Here is a 25,010-nt window from a genome sequence, read left to right as displayed (position 1 = left end):
CCACTTCCTGGTCCTCGGCTCGGCTATCGGCTGTGCAGGGCTGCGCACAGCGTGAGGTCTCTCTGTGACCTCACACTGTGCGCCGCTATACACAGCCAGCCGACAGCAGAATGAAGAATGAAGAGGATCGCGATGGTGACCAGGAGCAGGAGAGGTAAGTGTTTTTATTTTATTTTATTTGCACTGGGGGCTGATGGCTGACCTGGGGGACATGGGGCAGACATGAGGGGCTAATGGGGGGCTTATGGCTGACATGAGGGGCTTATGGCTGATATAAGGGGCTAATGGGGGCCTATGGCTGACATGAGGGGCTAATGGGGGGCTTATGGCTGATGTGAGGGGCTAATGGGGGGCTTATGGCTGACATGAGGGGCTAATGGGGGCGTATGGCTGACATGAGGGGCTAATGGGGGCTTATAGCTGACATGAGGGGCTAATGGCTGACATGAGGGGCTAATGGGGGGCTTATGGCTGACATGAGGGGCTAATGGGGGGCTTATGGCTGACATGAGGGGCTAATGGGGGGCTTATGGCTGACATGAGGGCCTAATGGCTGACATGAGGGGCTAATGGGGGGCTTATGGCTGACATTGGGGGGCTAATGGGGGGCTTATGGCTGACATTGGGGGGGTTTATGACTGACATTGGGGAGGTTTATGGCTGACATTGGGGAGGTTTATGACTGACATTGGGGGCTGATAGATGGCTAAAGGTTTGGTGGTTGATCTGAGCCATTGGGGGTCTGATCTGAGGTCTGATTAACATTGGGGGTCTGATTGCTGTTCTGACCTGAGGTGTAATGAAATTTTTTTTTTTTTATTGTTCTCCTCTAAAACTAGGTGCATATAGGGCGAAAAATACGGTACAGTGCAGCAGAGACCAGTGCAGCAGAGACCATAGTCAGTTTATATAGTCGTTATATAGTGTTATATATTTTAATATGCACCTTGTGTTTTGTTATGCGCGTGAATCAGTCAGCCTCCCCCACCCCCTAAGCCCCGCCCCAGAACCCCCCCATGCCCCCCACCCGGTCCCTGGGAAAATTGTCTTGCATGAAACCGGTCCTTGGTGCAAAAAAGATTGGGGACCACTGGTCTAGAAGACACAAACAGGAGTTGATCCCATGAAAGAGGTTCCCAATAACCTACTTGATTAGAGATGAGCAAATCTATTTGCAGATTTTCTAGGCACCAAATGGAACCCAAATCTTTTAGGGTCCGATTCGGACAAACCTTGTATAGCGGCGCCCAGTGCTTAAGCAATCAATAGTGTTCTGTCACCACCAGGCACGAGGTAATTGCAGTTAGTTGTGGCCAAGCAATAACCGCAGTTTGCGGCGGCAACTATAAAAGTAGATATAGTTACATCTGACGCTGTAACAGACCGAGGGGACGTATGAGAGAAAATTAAAACATTTGTAAGAAATTTATGAAATGAGATAGGAGCTTTTTATTAAAAAAAAGTCTGTGTTTTAGATGACTAGAGGCGGTTATATATCAATGTCAAGGGCAATTGGAGCAACTTTGTTTCTGAACGAATAGATTCAGAACCGAGCCAAACTTTTTAAAAAAATTGGGCAAATCTGGAACGAACCGAATCTTTGAAGATTCGCTCATATCTACTTGGGATCTTTACATGGTCCATGGAAGTAGGTGATATCACATTCATTATGGTGATTTGGTGTTCAGTAAACCTATTGTCATGATTTTCACAGTTTGCATGAACTTCAGAGTACCTAGAGGAAACCCACCGCATGCAGGACTTTTGTGGTTTTGTACAAAAACATTCTCCTAAACAGAAACCTAATGGATCCCATTATAGATAATTGGGCCTGCTGTGCTCCGTTTGGTTCAATTATTTGCACTTCCGTTTTTTTTATTCTCCTGCTCCTATAATAGAGCACAAGAATGGAAATATGAGGTGCAGATGTAAAATAAGCCTTTGGGTCCTTTTTCTTAGGCAGCTTTCTGCCAGTGAACAAGCATATGTGGATCAGCAATCATTGAAAAATAATTTTTCCAGACACTTAGATTAGACTACTTTTGCAATTGCATGTAGTTAATAAATTTACTATAGCCACTGAGTTATTCAATAAAGTGTATCCACATAGCACCACTTGCTGCTAATGCTTTGCTTATTTCTCTCTCCATCTACTGAGGTGGACGCACATGCTCAGTTCCATCATCCAACTGCCACCAGTAGTGATCAGCGGCAGTAGTCATATTCGAATTCGCTAATATTTTGTAGAAATTCGAATATTCGTTATAATCTACGATTTTTTTTACTCGAAAAATCGACAAGGTAATGATCGCGGAATATGCTAATTTTCGTAATGCGAATTTTTATTGCAAATTTTTCCTGCTTCTTGCTTGTGGGCCAATGAGTCATAGCACTATATCGAATATATTAGTTTTTTCGAATATTCTAAAACAAGAATATATAGCAATACAGCCAATATTAGAAAAAAAACAATTTTTTTTCCAATCTGACCTTCAGATGAGAAAAAAATTACAACTATTAGACAAAGAAGATTATAGCACTATCTTAGCTAAATTGCTCTATATTGGTTTTTTTTTCGACTATTCACTATATTGCTATATATTCTTGTTTTAGAATATTACGAATATTCGAAAAAACGAATATATTCGGTATAGTGCTATATATTAGTTTTTTAGAATATTCATAATTTTTCCCATTTAAAGTCATGATTCCTCCCAAGCAAGAAGCAGGGAGGAATCATGTTTTTACTCGCAATTGAAAAATTTATGATAAAAATTCGCATTACAAAAATTCGCATTAAAAAAAATCTAAATCTAAATATATTCGCGAATATTCTAAATATATTCACGAATATTCTAAATATTTGCGAATTTTAGAATTACCTATATTTGCGATAAAAATTCGAAATTCTAATATTCGTGATCAACACTAGCCACCAGCTGTATTTATTGATTTATTGTCAGAAGTTTTGACAGACTACAAGCAGGCTCAGACCGGAGCAAGATGGGCATCTAGTCCCCTACCTTTGCACAAGTGGAATATGGCATAACAGACCGACATATAGGTACGCTGGCTTAGATGCTATACAGTACATTGCCTATGTTCATATAAAAACTGAGTAGTGTGGGCAGGGAGTATATGCATGTTGTTTTATAGTGGGCCCCCAAAAATAAATTTTACTGGTGGGCCCTAGGCACCGCAGTCCGACACTGGTTACAAGGAGAGATTTGCAGCAGAAAGAACAAGCCCCCTAAGAAAGAACACACTTCATGAGGTGTGATAGAGAGCTGAAACAGAAAGGACATGCCCCCTGAGTGCCTAGCATGAAATAAATCTAGCAAAGCAATTGGAAAAATGAATAGGGAGATCTCTGGATCCATGTGAGGTACAGTGTTGGTTCCAAGTTTTTTAGAAAGAGATTGTCATGTACTACATGATGCCTGAATATCCAATTTTAAAATTATTCATGGGATAAACCCTTAAAATGCCGATTACATGAGGCCCTATATTGGCTTCAAACAGTTTATCTATCGTATATTGCAAGGCGACAGCTTTGAAATAACATGTCACCTTAAGTGAATTGATGACCGCACCAAGAAATGTTTGCTAAGTGTTTCAATATCCTAGGAAGCCGTGCGTGCAAAACATCAGCATAAATAAAAGTTGTACGAGTAGCAGGAGGTATAATTGGATTGAGACCTACAATCCTAAAATGGTGCATTATCCTCTAGCTGACACTCTGCCAGATTCATGCACTCTTTGTAAAAGTACTGAAGAACCATTCATTACTCATTGTGTGTATGCTCTTAATGGTGGGGACAGGAAGCAGTATTCCCAGGTGACTCCTAATATTGCTTTACTTACACTTATAGCTGAGTCATGCACATGCTAAACATCGCCCACTAGTAAGCCATAGGAATTATAGCCGCTGGACACGGCACGTAATGTGTCTGCTTACTGTAGCTCCTATTCAGAAAATCCTTCACTAGAGAGACATTATACTGTACACGTCTGCCAGATCGCCTCATCTGCTGCCTAGGCCTCTCTGGTGGTAGCACAAAATGCAAGAACGTCTAAGATAATTCATACAGAGGCACTGAATTCTCTCTGCAGCTGTGGCTAACAGCTTTTTTCTTTATGTGGAAAAACTGTTGTGGGTGTGAACACTGCTGTGGGTGCATTTATAATGGACTCTTAACTACCCTTAATTAGTGATGGACGAACATTGGCCGGGATGTTTCGCGAACGCGAGTTCGCGATTAAATGTTCGCGAACCGCGCATTTGCGGCGGGCCCCATTCACTTTATTGGCAGACGACCCTGAAAAACGTTCAGGTCATATTTGCAGCCACCATACTTACCAATACTTACTAGAAGTGCACAAATAGTCCCACAACATGGACAGTGACATACCAGAGGGGGATCAATGGCAAAAATTTCCACAAAAAATATATATTTTAATCAGGGGCCATTTTTATGCGTCTTAAAGGGAAACTCTCAAAAATATGCCCTGCTGGAGCCTAGAATTTTTTTTATTTTAGGCCACGGGAGTACAGGCCCCAAAAATTAGGCATTCACCTGACAGAAAAGAACAAGTGTGATTATGTGGCTGGAGGTATATTAGACAGTCAGTGGATAACAATTTTACTTTAGGCCAGTACAGACCCCAAAAATTAGGCATTGACAGAAAATAACAAGTGATTGCCAGCACTAACTGCCGCTGACACTTAAAATACCGGCTCTTACCTCACCGAGGCCAGGAATCTCGGTGACACATACCTTCCATCAATGATGGCCCCTTGCACCTTCCTATATACCTCCCCCCTTTGTTCAACCCTGACGGGGGTGAACACTTGCCAGACAGTGTACGCAGGACAGGGCATCCACGTTTCCCTGTAACCGGCCTGCCCTATGTTCCACAAAAAACTTAACGTTTTGTAAAGACAAGAACCACCTGGTGACCTGAGCATTCCTCTCTTTGGCTTGGCTCATCCACTTGAGAGGGGAGTGGTCAGTCACCAGACAGAACTTTCTCCTCAACAGATAATAGCGGAGAGACTCGAGTGCCCACTTGATGGCCAGGCACTCTCTCTCCACTATACTGTACCTAGTCTCGGCTGGAGTGAGCTTACGGCTGAGGAAGACAACGGGATGCTCCTCCCTGTTGACTTTCTGAGACAGTACAGCACCAAGGCCTACTTCGGAGGCATCGGTCTGTACTATAAACTTCCTTTTGAAGTCGGGCGTCACCAAAACTGGGGACACACACAGGTCTCACTTCAAAGCGGAGAAAGCCTCTTCCGCCTGGTCATTCCAGCGGACCACCACGGACTTCAGTCCCTTCAAGAGCCCTGTCAATGGAAATGCTAAAGTGGAAAAATGGGGAACGAACCTCATATAATAGCCCACCATTCCCAGTAATGACTTTACCTGCTGAGAGGTGACAGGTCGGGCCAATTCCTCATTGCCTCTATTTTGTTTATTTGGGGTTTGATGACTCTGCGCCCAATGACATACCCTAGGTATTTTGTCTCCTCTAACCCTATCGCACATTTTTTGGGGTTAGCTGTTAAGCCAGCCTTCCTAAGCGAGTCAATTACAGCCTGTACTTTAGGTAGGTGATTTTTCCAGTCGGTGCTGTGGATAACGATATCGTCCAAGTACGCGGAAGCGTACCGACGATATGGACGGAGTACAATGTCCATTAGCCTTTGAAACGTGGAGGGAGCGCCATGTAGACCAAAGGGTAATACCTTGTACTGATACAACCCCTTTGGTGTGATGAAAGCCGTTTCTACCTTGGCAGCCTCCATCAAGGGTACCTGCCAGTACCCTTTGGTCAGGTCCAAGACAGAAAAATACCGGGCTTGGCCTAACTTTTCAATAAGCTCATCTACTCGGGGCATGAGATATGCGTCAAATTTGGACACCTCATTAAGTTTGCGGAAGTCGTTGCAGAAGCACAAAGTCCCGTCCGGCTTGGGTATTAAGACTATCGAACTGGCCCATTCACTTTTGACTAGTGATGAGCGGCAGGTCCCATATTCGAATTCGCGATATTTCGTGAATGTTCGCTAGAATATTCGTTTCATATTCGCGAATATTCGTATTCAAGATTATTTTCGCGATTGCGATTAATCTAAATTGTAAAAATTCCGTAATGCGAAGTTGATCAAAAAAGAATATATAACAGTAAATAAAGTGCTATATATTCATTTTAAGAATATTCATCATATTCTAAAACAAGAATATATAGCAATATAGCGAATATTCGAGAAAATACAAAACAGCAATTTAGCTAGGCTAATATAGTGCTATAATTTTTTTTTCAATAGTGTACATTTTTTCCAAATCTGAAGTGCAGAAGAGAAAAAAAAAGACTATAAAAAAAAAGATTATAGCACTATATTACCGTAGCTAAATTGCTCTATATTTGTATTTAGCGAATATTCGCTATATTGCTATATATTCTTGTTTTAGAATATGACGAATATTCTAAAAAACTAATATATTGCAATATAGCGAATATTCGTAACATACACATATAGACTGCAATTTAGCTAATATAATGCTATAACCTTTTTTTCTCAAAGTTGTAATTTTTCTTCAAATCTGAAGTTCATAAGAGAAAAAAAAATTACGACTATGAAAAAACATTTATTGCATTATACTACCTAAATTGCAGTCTTTATGTGTATTTTACGAATATTCACTATATATTCTTGTTTTGGAATATGCCGAATATTCAAAAAAACAAAGTTATAGCAATATAGCGAATATATTCGTTATTTAGAATATTTGTATTCGTACTGTTATTCCACTTTGGCATACTCCTCCCCGACAAGTGTCCCCGTCACCATGGAAAACGCCTGTGGGTTAGAATATACGATGGTATTTTCTAACCCACAGGCGTTTCCATGGTGACGGGGACACTTGTCGGGGAGGAGCATGCTGAAGTGGAATAACGGTACACATTGAAAAAAAAAAAAAAAAAAAAAAACGAATATTCTAAATAATGAATATATTCGCTATATTGCTATATATTCGTATTTTAGAATATTCGTCATTTTTTTTCCATATGAAAACGTGATTCCTTCCTGCTTAAGTTGCTTGTGGTCCAATGACTAATTGACGCACAAGAAAGAAGCAGGGATGAATCATGTTTTCAGATGTTAAAAAATGACGAATATTCGATATAGCTAATATATAGTACTATATTTGAAATATTTGCGAATTAGCGAAGTTGAAATATTCGCGATAAATATTCGCTATTCGAATATTCGCGCTCAGCACTATTTTTGACTCCTCGATGACACCTAGCTGCAGCATCAGCTGCACTTCCTCCGCGATGGCTTGTCGCCGAGCCTCGGGCACACGGTAGGGTTTTAACCAGACTTTTGCTCAGTGATAATGTCATTTTGGATCATGGAAGTGCATCCAGGAAGGTCCGAGAACACATCGTGTTCCGAATAACGAACTCCCTGGCCTCCTGAGCCTGTTTAGATGAGAGCCTGTCAGCAATTTTCACTGTGGCAGCCGCTTCCCTTGCTTCAGACAGAGGTATCAAATCCGCTTCCCCTAGAAACCCTGGACGTGGGATGTCTTCCGTACAGGTTTCCTGATCTTTCCAGGGTTTGAGCAGATTCACATGATACACCTGCTCCAGCTTTCGCCTCCCGGGCTGATGTACCTTGTAATCTACCTCTCCAATTTTTTCAAGTACCTCGTAGGGCCCCTGCCACCTAGCTAGGAACTTACTGTCTACAGTTCGTACCAGCACCAATACCTGATCACCCGGGTTAAAGTTCCGAAACCAAGCCCGCCAATTATAGACCCTACTCTGGGCTCGCTGCGCTGCCTCCATATGCTCCCTAACAAGAGGTAACACTGTTTCCATCCTTCCTTGCATCTGGGTGACATACTCAACAACACTTTTGTGCAGTGTGGGTTGTTGCTCCCATGCCTCTTTGGCGACATCCAACAAACCGCGAGGGTGTCTGCCGTATAGCAGTTCGAAGGGCGAGAACCCAGTAGAGGCCTGGGGCACTTCTCGCACTGCGAACATGAGATAGGGCAGAAGAAGGTCCCAGTCCCTCCCATCCTTAGACACCACTCTTTTTAACATATTTTTAAATGTTTGATTAAACCTTTCTACCAAGCCATCCATTTGTTGATGATACACGACGTCTGTAACTGCTTTATGTGGAGCAACTTAAAGTTCCCTCATGACCTTTGACATAAACGGGGTCCCTTGGTCAGTCAGAACCTCCTTAGGCAGACCCACTCAAGAAAACATCTCCATTAACTCCCTTAGCTATGAGTTTGGCTGATGTATGACGCAGTGGCACCTCCTCCGGGTTCGTTACTGGGCCTACGAGATCCATAGCGATTTGCTTGAATGGAACCTCAATATACGGAAGAGGGACCAGAGGACTATGGAAATGTGGATGGGGACTTGTTATCTGTCAGGTTGGGCAAGACTTGCAATACTCTTCCACATCTCTGAACACACTGGGCCAGTAGAACCGCTGTAAAATCCGGTCCTGCGTTTTCTACTGGCCCAGGTGTCCCCCAAGAACATGTTGGTGGGCTAACTCCAACACGAGCTTGCGATACGCCTTGGGCACAACCAGCTGTTCAATATGCTCCCCCTATAGTTTATTTACCCGATACAGCATCTCCTGTTGAACCACAAAATGGGGGAACATAGACTCGGCCCCCAGTTGTTGCGGCTCACCCTCCACTACTACCACATTCTCCCTTGACCGGGATAGAGTCGGTCCTGGTGCTGTGCTGTACCAAAATTATCCCCGGCGGCAAGTCCTCCACATCTCCCACCATAACACTTAGCGGGGTTGTTTCCCCCTCTTCCACCGAAGTGGCGGTCACCCCTACTGCTGGCCTTTCTGACTCAGCTTCCCAGGGTTCTGGCATCCCCACTGAGCCAGGCCACTCTGCTAGGGTTACATCTGTCTCCCGGGTATTAGTAACTTTCGTATCTGGCCAGAAACCGGGGAAGTCTCTCCCAAATATCAACTCATACGGTAGCTTTGTGGCGAGGGTCAACTTATGCATCCACCTGCCGGCCACCATGGTCAGAGAGAATAGGGCGGTGGGATACTCCTTTAAGTCTCCATGTATGCAGACAACGCTGGCTTTTCGGTCAGTATACTCTTACCAATTATGGCAAAAGAGAAAAGGGAGAGGCGCTCATAGGGTGGTAAGCGATGATACGCAGATAACGTGATGAATAAAATGTGCTCACCTTTGGGTGTTGTGCAGGTGTAAGCGCACAACAGGTTTAGACACACAATAGGTTGGGAGGGTGAGGGAGGTCCGTGCTGCCGGTACCCGTTCAGTCCCTTTGGATGGAGTTGCCAAAAACTCCTAGGGATTGTTAGGGTTGAGAAGAGTGATTTGTGTCCGAAAACACACAATAGGGTACCTCTTTGGCGCACAGGAACGACCACAGTTTCAGGTTTTTGGGTAAAGATACTATTTATTGTTCAGTTGACAACGCGTTTCGGAGTTTATAACTCCTTTTTCAAGTCTTGGAGCGACGCCAGATACAGCAGCAGCACACATCAGAAGGATTTCCCAGCCACCCGGCCACCTTCTGCCTGTTGCCCCTTGCTGTTGGCGCCCCCAAGACTTGAAAAAGGAGTTATAAACTCCGAAACGCGTTGTCAACTGAACAATAAATAGTATCTTTACCCAAAAACCTGAAACTGTGGTCGTTCCTGTGCGCCAAAGAGGTACCCTATTGTGTGTTTTCGGACACAAATCACTCTTCTCAACCTGTCGGTGTAGGCATTCCCTGAGACTGGATCCGGAGGGAGGCAGTCGATGGGTTGGCTTCAAGAATGATCTCATATCCGAAGTGACGAACACATCTTCAAACCGCCCTCTTTTTGCAGGTGCGGTGGGATTGTTACCCACACCTGTTTCGCTGTGGGTGGAAATTCCTCTGCCAGCGCCCGCAACAGCAGAATGCAGCATCTCTCGCAGCAAGGCCTGGAAATGCTGCATTCTGACAGCCCTCTGAGATGCTGGTAACATGTCCGCCATTTTGTGTTTGTACCGGAGGTCTAAGTACGTTGTCACCCAGTACTGGTCCTTGCCCTTTATGCTTTTTATACGGGGGTCCCTCTTCAAATACTGAAGTCCCCCATTTTCACTAAATTGGAAGCGGTGGAACGTCCTGGCTTGTGCTCATGGCCCAGGAGTATGTCGTCCTCGGTTTCCTCCCCCCAGCCACGGACAACACCAGGGATCCCCGAAAAGTTTAAAGTCCCCCTCAAAGCCTGCTCTTCTTGCTCCCCCTCCTCCTCCTCACTTCATTCAGCATTGAAACTTTCTCATCTTCCAGCTCCTGCTCCTCGACGGCTTGATCAATGACACAATGCAATGCACACTCCAGAAAGACTCCCTGGCTGCGACTGACCAGTTTGATGATCTCATCAAATGGCCGCAGAAGTCTGCATGCGTCGCGCATGAGCAGCCACTGGCACGGTGAAAAAAAAAAAAGCTCATCAGAACCTGTCCTGCCGCAGAGTTCATACAGGTAGTCGTTAACGGCATGTCGCTGTTGGAGCAGCCTATCAAGCATATACAAGGTGGAGTTCCAGCGTGTCGGGATGTCACAAATCAGACATCTGACGGACAGGTGGTGTCGCCGCTGAACATCAGCAAGGCGAGCCATGGCTGTGTAAGATCTTTTAAAATGGCCAGAGATTTTCCTGGCCTGCTGCAAGACGTCCTGGACCCTGGGGTATTTGGCAACGAATCGCTACACAACTAAGTTCAGGACGTGTGCCATGCTTGTCATTTTGCCCTGTTTCAGCGCGCTCAGCAGATTGGCACCGTTGTCGCACACCACTTTACCATCTGTCAAATTGAGAGGGGTTAGCCACTGATCGGCCTATGACCGCAGACCTCAAAGCAGTGCAGGACCAGTGTGGCTCTTCACTTCCAGGCACAAAAGCCGCAGCACAGCATGGCAACATCTCACCTGGCACGTCGAATAGGTTCTGGGGAGCTTGGGGGGTGCAGTGGAAGAGGCGGTAGCAGTGGAAAAGGAGGAGTCAGCCCAGAAGGATACAGAGGATGAAGTAGGAGGAGGAGAAGAAGAGGCAGGCCTGCATGCAATCCGTGGTGGTAACACCAAATACATATGGGTACTATGGGTACCATGGGTTATATCCTTGACGGCCGTCAGAAGGTTCACTCAGTGGGCAGTAGAAGTTATGTACCTTCCCTTCCCATGTTTGCTAGACCACTGTATGCCAGAGATATTTTCACTTGCCGCTGAACGTGGCCATTTAGCTCTGGGATGCCCTTCTTGGAGAAATATTTACTTCCTGGGATTTTCCAATGCTGTGTGCCAATGGCCACAAATTTTCTAAAGGCCTCCGAGTCCACTGGTTTACATGGAAGTAGTTGGCAGGCTAGCAGTTCTGAAAATCCAGCGGTCAGCCATATGGCAAGAGGGTTATCTGGCATCATCAACTTTTTACGCTCAAACATTTGGGCTCAAATATTTACGCTCAAACATTTGGGCATGAAGCCTGCCTGGTTTCAGATGAACGCGACGACGGCACGGTGGAAGGTGGAGTGAAGGACAAATGGAAGGAGAAAGGAGAAGGAGAGGAGGCAGGACCTGGAGCGCCGGGAGTGTGGCTTTGTGTGTTCTGACGGCATTGCTCCCACAGGGCTCGGTGATGGAAGGCCAGGTGCCTTCTTAAGGCAATCATCCCTAGGTCAGTCTTGGGCTTACCACGACTTATTTGTTGACAGCACAGGCTGCAGATGGCAACACTATTATCAGCAGCTGACACGCTAAAAAATCCCACACTGCGGAGCCATGTGCCGGCGTCCTGGGAGCACAAGATGTGACTGTACATGGTAGATGGCTCGCTCCAGATACATTTGCAGTCTTCTTTTTGCCTCCTGTGCACTGTGAGTTCTGCCTGTTTCTCCTCCTTCTCCTCCCTATCTGCAGCTCTGTCTCTCTCTCTGAACTCCCCTCCTCTTCCTCTCTTGTGGGAACCCACGTGATGTCCATCGAAACGTAATCATCGTCACCTTCACTACCACTGACATTAGAGATCTCAGAGTAGGCAGCAACAGTGGGGACCACCCTTCTTGGGCTGATCTGTGTACTGTCGTCAGACCGCTGGGTGGCGGTCGCTGCTACCTCCTCTTCCTCATCCGATGCCAAGAATGGCTGCACATCGGTAAGGTCTGGGAATGGATGGGAAAATAATTTCTCTGACTCGAGTGGAGGGGCTATGGTGGTGGTGGTGGTGTCTTTGGGGGTGCACCCAGCAGAGAGTGAGGAGGGTGCAGACACAGAGGATGAGGAGGGTGCAGAAGGCTAAGTGAGCCACTGAACCAACTCTGGTGCGCCCTTTGAAGTTATCGCACGCGCCTTCTCCAACTTCCCACTTAGGCCCTGGCCTGGTGCACCTGCCCGACCCCTACCATCCCTATACCTCGGCGAATCAAGAACAAGCAAAGTTCGCAGCGAAACGACCGCCAGGCGAACAGCAAGGCCATCTCTATATATCAATCCTCTTAATCAGTATTTTGTGGAAGCAGGTATATTGCACCCCTCAATCTGTATTTTTTGGAAGCAGGTATAACAGAACCACTTAATCAATATTTGGTGGAAGCAGTTATATCAAACCCCTTAATCAGTATTTTGTGAAAGCAGGTGTATCGTAGGCCTTAATCAATATTTAGTGGAAGCACGTATATCAATCCCGTTAATCAGTATTTTGTGGAAGCAGGTATATAGAATCCCTTAATCAATATTTGGTGGAAGCTGGTATATCACACCGCTCAATCTGTATTTTGTGGAAGCAGGTATATCAAACCCCTTAATCAGTATTTTGCGGAAACTGGTATATCAAACCCCTCAATCAGTATTTTGTGGAAGCAGGTTTATCAAACCCCTTAATCACAATTTTTTGGGAGTTATTTGTTGGGGTCAATTATTCCACACTATAGTGCTAGTTCTACTGTCAACCACTAGGACTTTTCCAGTCAGTTACAATAATACATTGCCTCTGGTCAACTATTTGTACTATACATGTTATAAAATATCTAATATAAAATAAAAAATATTTATTATAAAATGTAAATATAAAAAATATTTACAAAAACAAAACATTTTACATTTCTATTATATTATAAACTATTTTACCTTATACCATGCGACTTCTGTGCTTTCATTCAATGTCCTGTAGTCGTCAATATCAGGACATGAGATCATTTTCGTTTTGGTGACTTCCGCTTTTTCGATGTATCGTATTCTGCTGTTGTAACAGAGTCCCGCCTCGTGTTCTGCCACCGTCAAAGACATTGATACTTTCATGCAGTATGTGGAGTTTCTATAAGTAGAAAGGACACTTCTGTGATGAAATCTACTGTACTTCCCCCATAAACAACATTACTAGAAGCCATTATAATTGTATTTCAGTCTGAAATTGTTGAAGAGCCCATGTTTTAGGTCACAACATACACAGATCATTTAAACACGTTTTAGCCGTAGGCTACATGCACATGACATGTGATGGACATTTTTAATGGCCATCATATGTCTGTTTTAAGACCAATGGTAGTCTATGGGATTAATCCCACGGCAGTTTTTTTGACGGTCAGTGAAAAACGGACATAAAAAAATAGAACATGTTCTATCTTGTCTGTTTTTCACTGACAAACTGCCCCCATACAATTGAATGGGTCAATTTTTAACGTCCGTTTCTCATAAAAAGTCATCAATGAATAAAACATCCGTTAAAAATGTCAGTTTTAATGTAGTCGTGTGCATGTAGCCTTATAGTTTCATATAGTTTCTGATTCTGCTCTTCTTTTGTGAAAGTACATTCTGAGGGTAAATTCACATGTGTAGCTTATGAATACGTTTAGTTCAGGTTTTTGAATATAGTTTTATACAAGATAAATTATGGTTTAAAAAAAAAGTTCTCACCTTCTCTTTTGGCTTTTATAAGAACATAAAAAAAACTGATCAAAAACTGTACATGTGAATGTTACAGATGAGAAAATTTATTCTATAGGAGTAGAATTTGTTGCAAATTTCCCCAAACAATTCTAATTTCAGTGAATCTGAAGCATTTGTGATTTACTCAAAATGGCACCCACCATTTTATAGATCAGAAAACAGAGAAGAAGGCATCTGCCACCCATAGCCATATATGTCACCGTCACTTTGACATTATTAATGCTGTCTTGGTCTTAGAGAGCTTGAAAGTGGTTGGATACTGTCTTCCGAGTGTCATACATGACTTTTTAGGGCAACTGGACTACTTTTGATTCAGTTCATTCAACCAAATCAGACCCAAAACACATTTTTGGAAATTGGCGATAATCTACATGCAGATCCCAGGGCCAGGTCAAACCGTGTATGTGCACACTTACACACTATATGGCCAAAATATGTGACCACCTTCTCTAATTGTTGAGTTCAGGTATTTCAGCTACACCTTTTGCAAAGAGGTAATTAAAATAAAGCACACAACCATAAGTCATCAAGGAGTTTTAGATAGGGTTCTTTCATAGAGAGAGCCTGAATCTCCCCTATTCTACGAGGAAGGCTGTCTTCTTGGTCAAATATTTTGGTGAGATATTATCTAAAGGTTCAAAAGGTGGTTCACGAACGGAGTTTAGGACTAAGGTTAGATCCCATGATGGAATAATTTGTATTATCGTAGGTTTTAATCTGGAAACAGCTTTAAAAAATCTTTTAACCCATCTATGTTCTGCTAACGGGAAATCTCGGTAAGCAGAAATAGCCGAAACATGGACTTTTAAGGTACTAGGTCTCAACCCTAAATCAAACCTTTTTTCAAGGAAATCTAGGATATATGAAATGGCAGGTGAGGAATAGTCTGGGTGTTCCGTAGACAACCAGGAACAATTTTTTTTCCAGATTTTCCCGTAAATGGCCGAAGTAACTGGCTTCCAACTATTTTGTAATGTTGAGATTACTTTTTCAGACAGACCTTGCCTTTTTAACATTTCCCTTTCAGGATCCAGGCCGTCAAACTCAAGGTCTTCAGATCTGGGTGCATCAGAGGGCCCTGAACAAGAAGATCCTCTCTCCTGGGAAGGATTAATGGATCTTCTATGCAAATTGCTCTGAGGAGCGAATACCAGCTACTTTTGAACCAGGTCAGAGTAATTAATAGCACCTTTGCAGTGCTCTCGACGATCTTCCTCAATACTGCTGGAATAAGAGGAATTGGTGGGAAGGCATAGGCAAAGTCTATGTCCCAGATTTGTGACATTGCGTCCACTGCTAGAGGATTGTTTTTTGGATTTAGATAGTAGAAACAGCAAAAAGGTTTATCTGATGATGTCATAATTCCTGGAACACTTCTTTGTTTAGCATCCACTCTCCAGGATCGATTTAGTTCCTGCTCAGGAAATCTGCCATAGAGTTTTCCTTGCCCTTTAGATGTAGGGCTGAAATTGATAATACTTTGGACTGGGCCCAGTGAAAAATCTGATTTGACACCCTCTGCAGCAAGGGGTTTCTGGTCCCCCCCTGGAGTTTGAGGCAACACACCGTAGTGATGTTGTCTGAGAATATCTCAAAGTGTTTCCCTTTTACAATATTTTCGGCCTGTTTCAGAGTCTTCAGAACCACCATTAGTTCTTTTAAATTTGAAGATCCCAAATCCTCTAGAGGTGACCATTCTCCCTGAAAGTATTGATCTGCCACATGGGCTCCCCAGCCTAACTTGCTGGCATCGGTGGTCACTGTCACAATTGGATCCAGTTTCCAGGAGATTCCTTTCTGTAGGTTGTTTGGAACTAGCCACCAGTTGAGGGATTTTGTTTACCCCCGTGGTAAGGGATATCCTTCTGTCTAGGGATTCCTGACTCTTGTACCAACCAGATAGGATCAATTTCTGTAATGGTCTTGAATAAAAATGGGCCCGGGGAATCATGGGTATGCAGGATGTCATAATGGCCAGAATTCTCATTGCCTCTCTGATTGTGCAATTTCTCTTCTTCTTGAAGTAATGGAACTTTATCACCAATGTCTTTTGTTTGGGTATAGGCAGAAAAGACATTTCTTCCACTGAATCTAAAAGGGTACCCAAGAAGATCTTCCTGGTTTCCAACCGTAGATCTGATTTGTCGTAGTTGATAATCCACCCCAATTTTGTTAGCACCTGCAGGGTTATCTGAAGATAAGGCTGTTAATAAAAAATCATCCAGATATGGGATTATAATTATTTTGTAATGTCTTAGGTGAGCCATCACTTCTACCATCAGTTTGGTAAAAATCCTCAGAGCTGACAAAATTTCTAATGGCAGACATTGAAATTGGAAATTACGTATGTGACTGTCCACCTTTATGGCAAATCTCAGATACTTTTGACAATGAGGATGAATAGGGATATGATAATATGCATCCTTCAGGTCTATTGTGCACATGAATGCTGCTGGGGCAATGAGTGGAGTGGCCGACCAAATAGATTCCATCTTGAACTTGTGATAGGAGAACCACCTGTTCAGGAATTTTAGATTTATAATGGTTCTGAAAGATCCATTTGACTTTTTTACTAGGAATATTTTGGAATAGTGACCCTTGAACTGTTGATGAGAGAGCACTGGAACAATGGCATTCATCCTGCAAAGAGACTGAATATCCTGTAGAAGTTGAATCTGTAATGATTCTGAGTAAGGATCGGTTATCTGAAATCTCTGTGGGGGGGAGACTTGAATTCTAGTTTGTAACAATCCTGAATGGTTCGGATTAGCCAGGAATTTCCTGTAATGGAAATCCATTCCTGACTGACGTAGTCTTCCGCCCACAGGGATGGCGTCATTGTTTACTGGGATTATTTGTGTTATTGGGGTTGAGAAGAAACCCTCTCCCTCTGCCCCCTTTCGGGTAGCTCCATCTACCAGATTCTCCCTTCCCTCTACTCGTCGAGTATTGGGATTGCCTGTTTGTCTTCCAAAAGGGTTGACTTTTCTTGGGCTTATCTTCCGAAAATCCCTTTTTCTTGTCAGCAGCTCTTTCTAAAATGGTGTCCAGTACTGGTCCAAATACATAGGAACCAAAGAATTGTATTGTACATAACTTGTTCTTAGAAGCGTCGGGAATCCAGGTCTTCAGCCATAAGGCCCTTCTAGCAGTATTTGATAATGTTCCACTTCTCGCTGCAAAACGGATAGATTTCGCAGAGGCGTCCACCATGAAAGCTGTAGCCATTTTTAGATGAGGTAGAGATTCTAGAATCTCTTCTCTAGATGTTGTAATGACCGGCGTCACGCAAAGGGAGGGAAATGGGAAGGCCCTGTCCAAGGGAGAGGGAAAGGTGGTGACCCCTGACTCACCTTGCGGCTGGCACCTGACTGCCCTGACGTCCCTAGATGGGTTCCTCACCCGTACGCCGAACACGTGCCTAAACCCTGGCTTTCCCTAAGATGAGCCCTGTGTAGTGAACGGGGCGGTGGGATCACTAGTCCGCACCACTGACACTAAGAGGAAAACACCAAGGAGAGGACAGACAATACAGACAAACATATAATCCCAGGTGGGCGACAACAGCAGACCACCAAGGCCCAACAGGGATCCGGACGGTAGCATTCTGGAACAACAACCAGGGAACACAGCTACACAGCTCCAGTGGGTCAGTATAGAAGTCCAGGCAGGAAGCTCTATATCTGGCAACCAGAGAAGTGGGAGATGGGAATATAAGGAGGTTGGGATTGCTGGACAAGAAATAGCTGAGGAGGAGAAGCTACGGATCTCTGAGTGAGCCAAAAAGGATTCAAGGCAAACCCAGAAAGCTACCATTACGAAACAGCACTGTCTTTGTACATCGAACGCGCAGCCACCCGTTGCGACTTCCTGACCCCGGGTATCAAGGCAAACCCAGAAAGCTACCATTACGAAACAGCACTGTCTTTGTACATCGAACGCGCAGCCACCCGTTGCGACTTCCTGACCCCGGGTATAACGGAGTCAGACGTGGCTCTTGACGCCCTAGTGACAGTACCCCCCCTTCCACGAGGGGCCTCCGGACACTCAGGACTAGGTCTCTCAGGATGAGAGGCATGAAAAACCCGAACTAACCTGTCGGCGTTTACCTCAGACGCTGGAACCCACATTCTTTCGTCGGGACCATAACCCCTCCAATGCACCAGATATTGAAGAGAACAGCGGACCCGACGAGAATCAAAAATTTTGGATATTTGAAACTCTAGATTACCATCCACAATAACAGGAGGGGGTGGCAGCGGTGATGGTTCTAGAGGTGGAACATACTTTTTGAGTAACGATTTATGGAAGACGTTATGAATTTTAAAAGTCTGAGGTAGCTCCAGGCGAAAAGCCACAGGGTTAATGATGGCTACTATTTTGTAAGGACCAATAAACCTAGGACCCAGTTTCCAAGAGGGAACCTTTAATTTAATATTCCTAGTAGATAACCACACATAGTCATTCACTCCTAGGTCCGGACCTGGCGACCGTTTTTTATCAGCCATGCATTTATATTTACCTCCCATATTTTTCAAATTAGCTTGCACTTTCTGCCATACAGATGAAAGAGACGACGAAAACCGTTCCTCTTCGGGAACCCCAGAAGACCCCCCCTCTTTGAAAGTACAGAATTGGGGATGAAAACCATATGCACCAAGAAATGGTGACTTGCCAGTAGATTCCTGACGGCGATTATTTATGGCAAACTCAGCTAACGGTAAATATGATGACCACACCTCTTGGTTTTCAGACACAAAACATCTTAGATATGTCTCAAGGTTTTGGTTGGTACGCTCAGTCTGTCCATTCGACTGAGGATGGAAAGCTGAGGAAAAGGACAAGTGTACCCCCAAACGGGAACAAAAAGCTTTCCAAAATTTAGAAATAAACTGGGTTCCCCAATCCGAAACAACATCGGAAGGGACCCCGTGAAGCTTCACGATTTCACTGATGAATACCTGAGCAAGAGTCTTAGCATTAGATAGTGCGGGTAACGCAATGAAGTGTACCATTTTGCTAAACCTGTCCACTTCTACCAAGATAACTGTTTTACCTGCAGACAAAGGTAAGTCAGTGATAAAATCCATTGACAGATGTGTCCATGGCCTATTGGGAATGACAAGTGGTAATAAAGACCCTGCAGGACGTGTATGAGAGACTTTCGCGCGCGCACAAGTAGAACAAGAAGACACAAAATCCATTACATCCTGACGCAACCTTGGCCACCAAAAACGACGAGACAATAGCTCCAAGGTTGCTTTACTACCCGGGTGCCCAGCAAGTGCCGAATTATGATGTTCCTTTAATAATTCGAGACGCAGGTTCAACGGTACAAACAATTTCTCAGAGGGGCAAGAGACCGGGGCGTCCCCCTGGGCCTCTAACACCTTCCCCTCTAGAACAGAGTGTACCGCAGAGACAACCACTCCTCTTTGTAGAATGGGTACCGGATCACTCACATTACCCCCTCCAGGGAAACAACGCAATAATGCATCTGCCTTGGTATTTTTTGCCCCAGGACGATAGGTAATAACAAAGTTGAAACCTGGTAAAAAATAGCGACCACCTAGCTTGTCTAGGGGTGAGACGCTTAGCTGATTCGAGGTACAGAAGGTTTTTGTGGTCCGTAATCACAGTGAAGGGTGGATTGCCCCCTCTAAAAAGTGACGCCATTCTTCAAATGCTAGTTTAATAGCTAATAGTTCCCTATTGCCAATATCATAGTTCTTCTCTGCTGCAGATAGTTTTTTAGAAAAGAAAGCACAAGGACGCCATTTGCCAGGAGACGGACCCTGAGACAGCACAGCCCCCACTCCCACCTCTGACGCATCTACTTCAACAATAAAAGGCTGGGAGACATCAGGTTGGAATAGTACAGGTGCCGAGGTAAACCTCTCTTTTAGAAAGGAAAAAGCAATTTTAGCGGCGTCAGACCATTTAGAAAAATCAGTCCCCTTCCTAGTCATGTCAGTAAGGGGTTTTACAATCACCGAATAATTTTTAATTAATTTTCTATAGAAATTTGCGAAGCCCAAGAACCGTTGCAGTGCTTTGAGGTTCTCAGGAAGATCCCAATCTAAAATTGCCTGGACCTACCTAGGATCCATACGGAAACCTGAAGCAGATAATAAATACCCTAGGAACTGTATTTCCTGAACAGCGAAAACACACTTTTCAATTTTAGCATATAATTTATTCGTCCGTAGGACCTGCAGTACCTGTCTGACATGCACCTCATGTGTTTTCAGATCCGCCGAATAAATTAAAATATCATCTAGGTATATCACCACAAACCTGCCGATAAGATGATTAAAAATATCATTAACGAAATGTTGGAAGACAGCATTGGTCAGACCGAAAGGCATGACTAGATTTTCATAATGCCCCTCAGGGGTGTTAAAAGCTGTCTTCCACTCATCCCCTTCCTTGATACGAATCAGATTGTAGGCCCCCCTAAGATCGAGTTTGGAGAACCACCTAGCACCCGCAATCTGATTAAACAGGTCAGGAATGAGAGGAAGAGGGTATGGGTCTCGGATGGTTATCCGGTTTAATTCGCGAAAATCTAGGCAAGGACGCAGGCCCCCATCTTTCTTTTTAACGAAGAAAAACCCTGCAGCCACGGGTGAAGAAGAGGGTCTGATGTGTCCCTTAGCCAAGCTCTCGGAGATATAATCTTTCATGGCTTGTCTCTCTGGACCCGAAAGATTATATAACCTGGTCTTAGGTAATTTTGCACCGGGAATCAGGTTAACCGGGCAATCATAAGGACAGTGAGGTGGTAACTTCTGACAACCCTTTTCAGAAAAAACGTCCTCAAAGTCCGAAACAAATGTGGGTAGGGTAGCTATGGAGGCGACTAAGCAATTGCTATTTAAGCAATTTTCTCTGCACTGCTCACTCCACTCCAATATCTCCCTGGACTGCCAAACCACCACTGGATTGTGCTCTACCAACCAGGGAAGACCCAACACCACCGGAGTGGGAAGCCCCTCCAGAACATAACATGAAAGCAACTCGTTATGGTGGTCCCCTACCCGAAGGTGTAAGTTATAGACAATGTGAGTGAGGTTTCTCTGAGACAGAGGAGCAGAATCAATAGCGAATATGGGAATAGGTCTCTGTAGCGTACAGAGAGACAAACCCATAGTGTGGGCAAAATGGGCATCTATCAAATTTACTCCTGCTCCACTGTCTAGAAAAAAAGAAATAGTCTCCGTCTTAACGCCAAAAACAACAACCGCTGGCAACACAAATTGCGATGTTCGTATGGAGGAAACGTATACCCCCGGCTGACATCCTCCACACAGCCTTGGGTTAGTAGTTTTCCGACGGTATTTTGTTTTTGAGGAAGGAAGGACAGACATTAATAAAATGACCCCTCTCCCCACAGAAAAAACAAACCCCACGCCTACGGCAAGCCTCACTAGGACGGACCTGACGAGTAGTTCCTCCTAGCTGCATAGGCTCGGCTAGGTCCGTACAGACTAATTGCTGCTTGGGAGGGGTTACCAATTGCTCCGGATTTTTCAATCTGTCCCTAAGTCGTCTATCTATTCTGATAGAAAGGGACATCACCGCATCAAGGGAAAAGGGGGTCTCATACAGCGCAAGCGCATCCTTAATCTTTTCGGATAACCCAGAGCAGAACTGACTTCTGAGAGCCGGGTCATTCCACTGGGTATCCGTAGCCCACCTACGGAACTCTGCGCAATACTCCTTTACTGGCCGCTCTCCCTGTAGGAGTCTCAGTAATTTTGATTCAGCCAGAGCGACTCGGTCAGGGTGTTCATATATGAGACCCAAGGCCCCAAAAAATTCATCCACTGACCGGAAAGCCTGGGAATCAGTGGGTAAAGAGAACGCCCAGGATTGCGGGTCCCCCTGCAGCAGGGAAATAACAACCCCCACCCGCTGTTCTTCATTACCAGAGGAGTAAGGGCGCAGTTTAAAATATAATTTACAGCCTCACGGAACGTCACAAATTTGTCTCTTCCCCCAGAAAATCTGTCAGGAAGAGCAACCTTGGGTTCCGCAACAACCTGGTTACCTGTAGCAACCGCTGGGCTTGCGGTCTGTTGCAATTACTGCTGTTGCTGGAGGACCGACGCCTTCAATCCTGCCACCTCCAAAGACAGGCCTTGAAGTTGCTTTGACAAAGCAGCAATTAGATCCATACTGGATTCTAAGTAGGTAGAAAGAATCTATTTTTATTTTTTTTACCTTCACAAAATAAGGGCCAGATATAATGTAATGAACGGCGTCATACAAAAGGAGGGAAATGGGAAGGCCCTGTCCAAGGGAGAGGGAAAGGTGGTGACCCCTGACTCACCTTGCGGCTGGCACCTGACTGCCCTGACGTCCCTAGACGGGTTCCTCACCCGTACGCCGATCACGTGCCTAAACCCTGGCTTTCCCTAAGATGAGCCCTGTGTAGTGAACTGGGCGATGGGATCACTAGTCCGCACCACTGACACTAAGAGGAAAACACCAAGGAGAGGACAGACAATACAGACAAACACATAATCCCAGGTGGGCGACAACAGCAGACCACCAAGGCCCAACAGGGATCCGGAGGGTAACGCTCTGGAACAACAACCAGGGAACACAGCTACACAGCTCCAGTGGGTCAGTATAGAAGTCCAGGCAGGAAGCTCTATATCTGGCAACCAGAGAAGTGGGAGATGGGAATATAAGGAGGTTGGGATTGCTGGACAAGAAACAGCTGAGGAGGAGAAGCTACGGATCCCTGAGTGAGCCAAAAAGGATTCAAGGCAAACCCAGAAAGCTACCATTACGAAACAGCACTGTCTTTGTACATCGAATGCGCAGCCACCCGCTGTGACTTCCTGACCCCGGAGTCAGACGTGGCTCTTGACGCCCTCGTGACAGATGTCTTGAGCGTTAAATGGTTCTCCAGTTGATTGAGCCATAATCCCATTGCTCTGGCTACAGACATTGTGGCAAAATTAGTATTAATTGTTGCTGATGAAAATTCCCAGACTCTTATTAGGAGCCCATCAAATTTTTGGTCCATGGTATATTTTAATTGGGACGAGTCTTGAAATGGGATTGTCGTCTTTTTTGCAACTTTAGCTACCTGGACATCTATATTTGGAACCTCTTCCCATAATTTAGTGTCATCAGGATTAAAGCGGAGATGACTTCTGAATTACCAAGGAATAGAAAGTTTATTTTCTGCATCTTCCCATTCTACTAGTATCATCTCTCTCAAGTTGGAATTAACCGGAAACAGCTTCTTTTTCTTTGCCCTTAATCCGTCAAACATCTCGTCCTGAGTTGCTGAACCTCCTCCACCTCCATGGTTTCACTTACAGCCGATAGTAGACAGTCTAAATCTTCCAAAGAAAAAATATATTTTTTCTGGTCTTCAGAAGAAACTGAAGGAATGACTAACTCTTCCTCTAATTCCCCATCAAAATAGTAAGTATTCCTGCCTTGTTCATCTGAATCAGATTCCAGCTGAATTCTATCATTTTTTTTTTTTTTTATACTGGCGGTGAAACAGGTGGAGGAGGAATCAAACTTGAGACTGAAGCCTGTACTTCATCTCTTATCATAGACCTCAGATCAAAGAGGAAGGATGGCTGTTCCTCCTTCAGAAGTTTGGCAATACAATCAGGGCATAATAGTTTTTTGGACGATTACTGTAGCTTTTTAGTACAGGAAACACATTTCCTTGTTTTTCTTTTAGGTTCTGTCTGGGATCTATGTCCCGGATCCTTTGTTCCCTAGGAGCAAACAAGAGGAACTCTCCCTTAGTACTAGGCACTAGTGTTGATCGAGCACCGCAGTGCTCGAATGCTTGGGGGCTCGGGCCAAACACATCGGGATGTTCGGGTGCTCGACAAGCACACGAGTATAATGGAAGTCAATGGGAGAACCCGAGCATTAAACCAGGTGCCTGGTTCATAGAAAAATGTCAGAAATTTACGGAAACACCACCGAAATGGTTCTATAACATAATGGGGAGGATGTCTGGATACATCTTGGACTCGCAGGTTGCTGCTGGTAACGATGTTGTCCAAATAGTATGCCACTTTTACAGACTGACAATAATAAGCACAAAACCGAATAAAAAAATCGTTTTTAGAGGAATAATTGATAGGAAACATTCTTTCCTGTATATTTACTTGCATATAAAGTGTAAGTGCTGGCAAAAATTACAAGGAAGAGGCACTCCGATACAACCTGTATATCACATAAATTCACCATGTGATACAATTGTTCATGTAGTGAGACTCCTACACTCATAAAGCCTATGTACTAAGTGAAAGGGCTGCCAAAAATTACGAGGAACCGGCACTTCAATACACCCTTTATTACACAAAAAGAAGGGCCTGCTAGTGAACCTCAAAAACATTTGGATCAAGGGCCTGCTAATCTGACCATCTAAAACATTATGGGTGAGGGCCTTCTACAGCTTTGGTGACTCTAGTTAACCTGTGGCCGATCGCACGTCCCCCTGACGGCGACGATCTATTCGGTCAGCGCAAAAAATTAGAACTACTGGTAATGGGGAATCAGTTTTTGATTCAGGAGAGAGAGCCTGAGAAACGGCTATGGCTACCACATCCAAGCAAGGCAGCATGTGCGCAAATTAACTATTAGGTATAATAGGGTGAAGGCCTGCAGGTGAGCTGACCCAATAAAAGATTTTAGGTGCGGGCCTGCAAGTGAGCTTACCCTGTAAAAGATTTTAGGTGCAAGCCTGCTGGTGAGCTGACCCTATAAAAAATTATATGCGAGCGCATGCTGGTGAGCTGACCCTGTAAAACATTATATGCAAGGGCCTGCAGATGAGCTGACCCTTTAAAAAACGATATGCAAGAGCCTGCAGGTGAGCTGACCCTGTAAAAGATTTGAGGTGCGGACCTGCTGTGAGCTGACCCTGTAAAAGATTTGAGGTGCGGGCCTGCTGTGAGTTGACCCTGTAAAAGATTTGAGGTGCAGGCCTGATG

At 44.5% G+C, this 25,010-nt stretch overlaps 1 protein-coding gene across 1 annotated transcript in view; it reads right to left on the bottom strand.

Moving 5' to 3' along the window:
* IL1RAPL2 (interleukin 1 receptor accessory protein like 2) overlaps positions 1 to 25,010 on the bottom strand; it is a 905,895-nt gene that overhangs the window by 742,402 nt on the left and 138,483 nt on the right. The window contains 1 exon segment of the mRNA XM_040405738.1: positions 13,207 to 13,393. Coding sequence (XP_040261672.1) covers positions 13,207 to 13,393 — 187 coding nt within the window.

Source organism: Bufo bufo, chromosome 8 (genome assembly GCF_905171765.1).
Source record: "Bufo bufo chromosome 8, aBufBuf1.1, whole genome shotgun sequence".
Classification (NCBI taxonomy): domain Eukaryota; kingdom Metazoa; phylum Chordata; class Amphibia; order Anura; family Bufonidae; genus Bufo; species Bufo bufo.
This window is presented reverse-complemented; position numbering and strand designations above follow the sequence as displayed.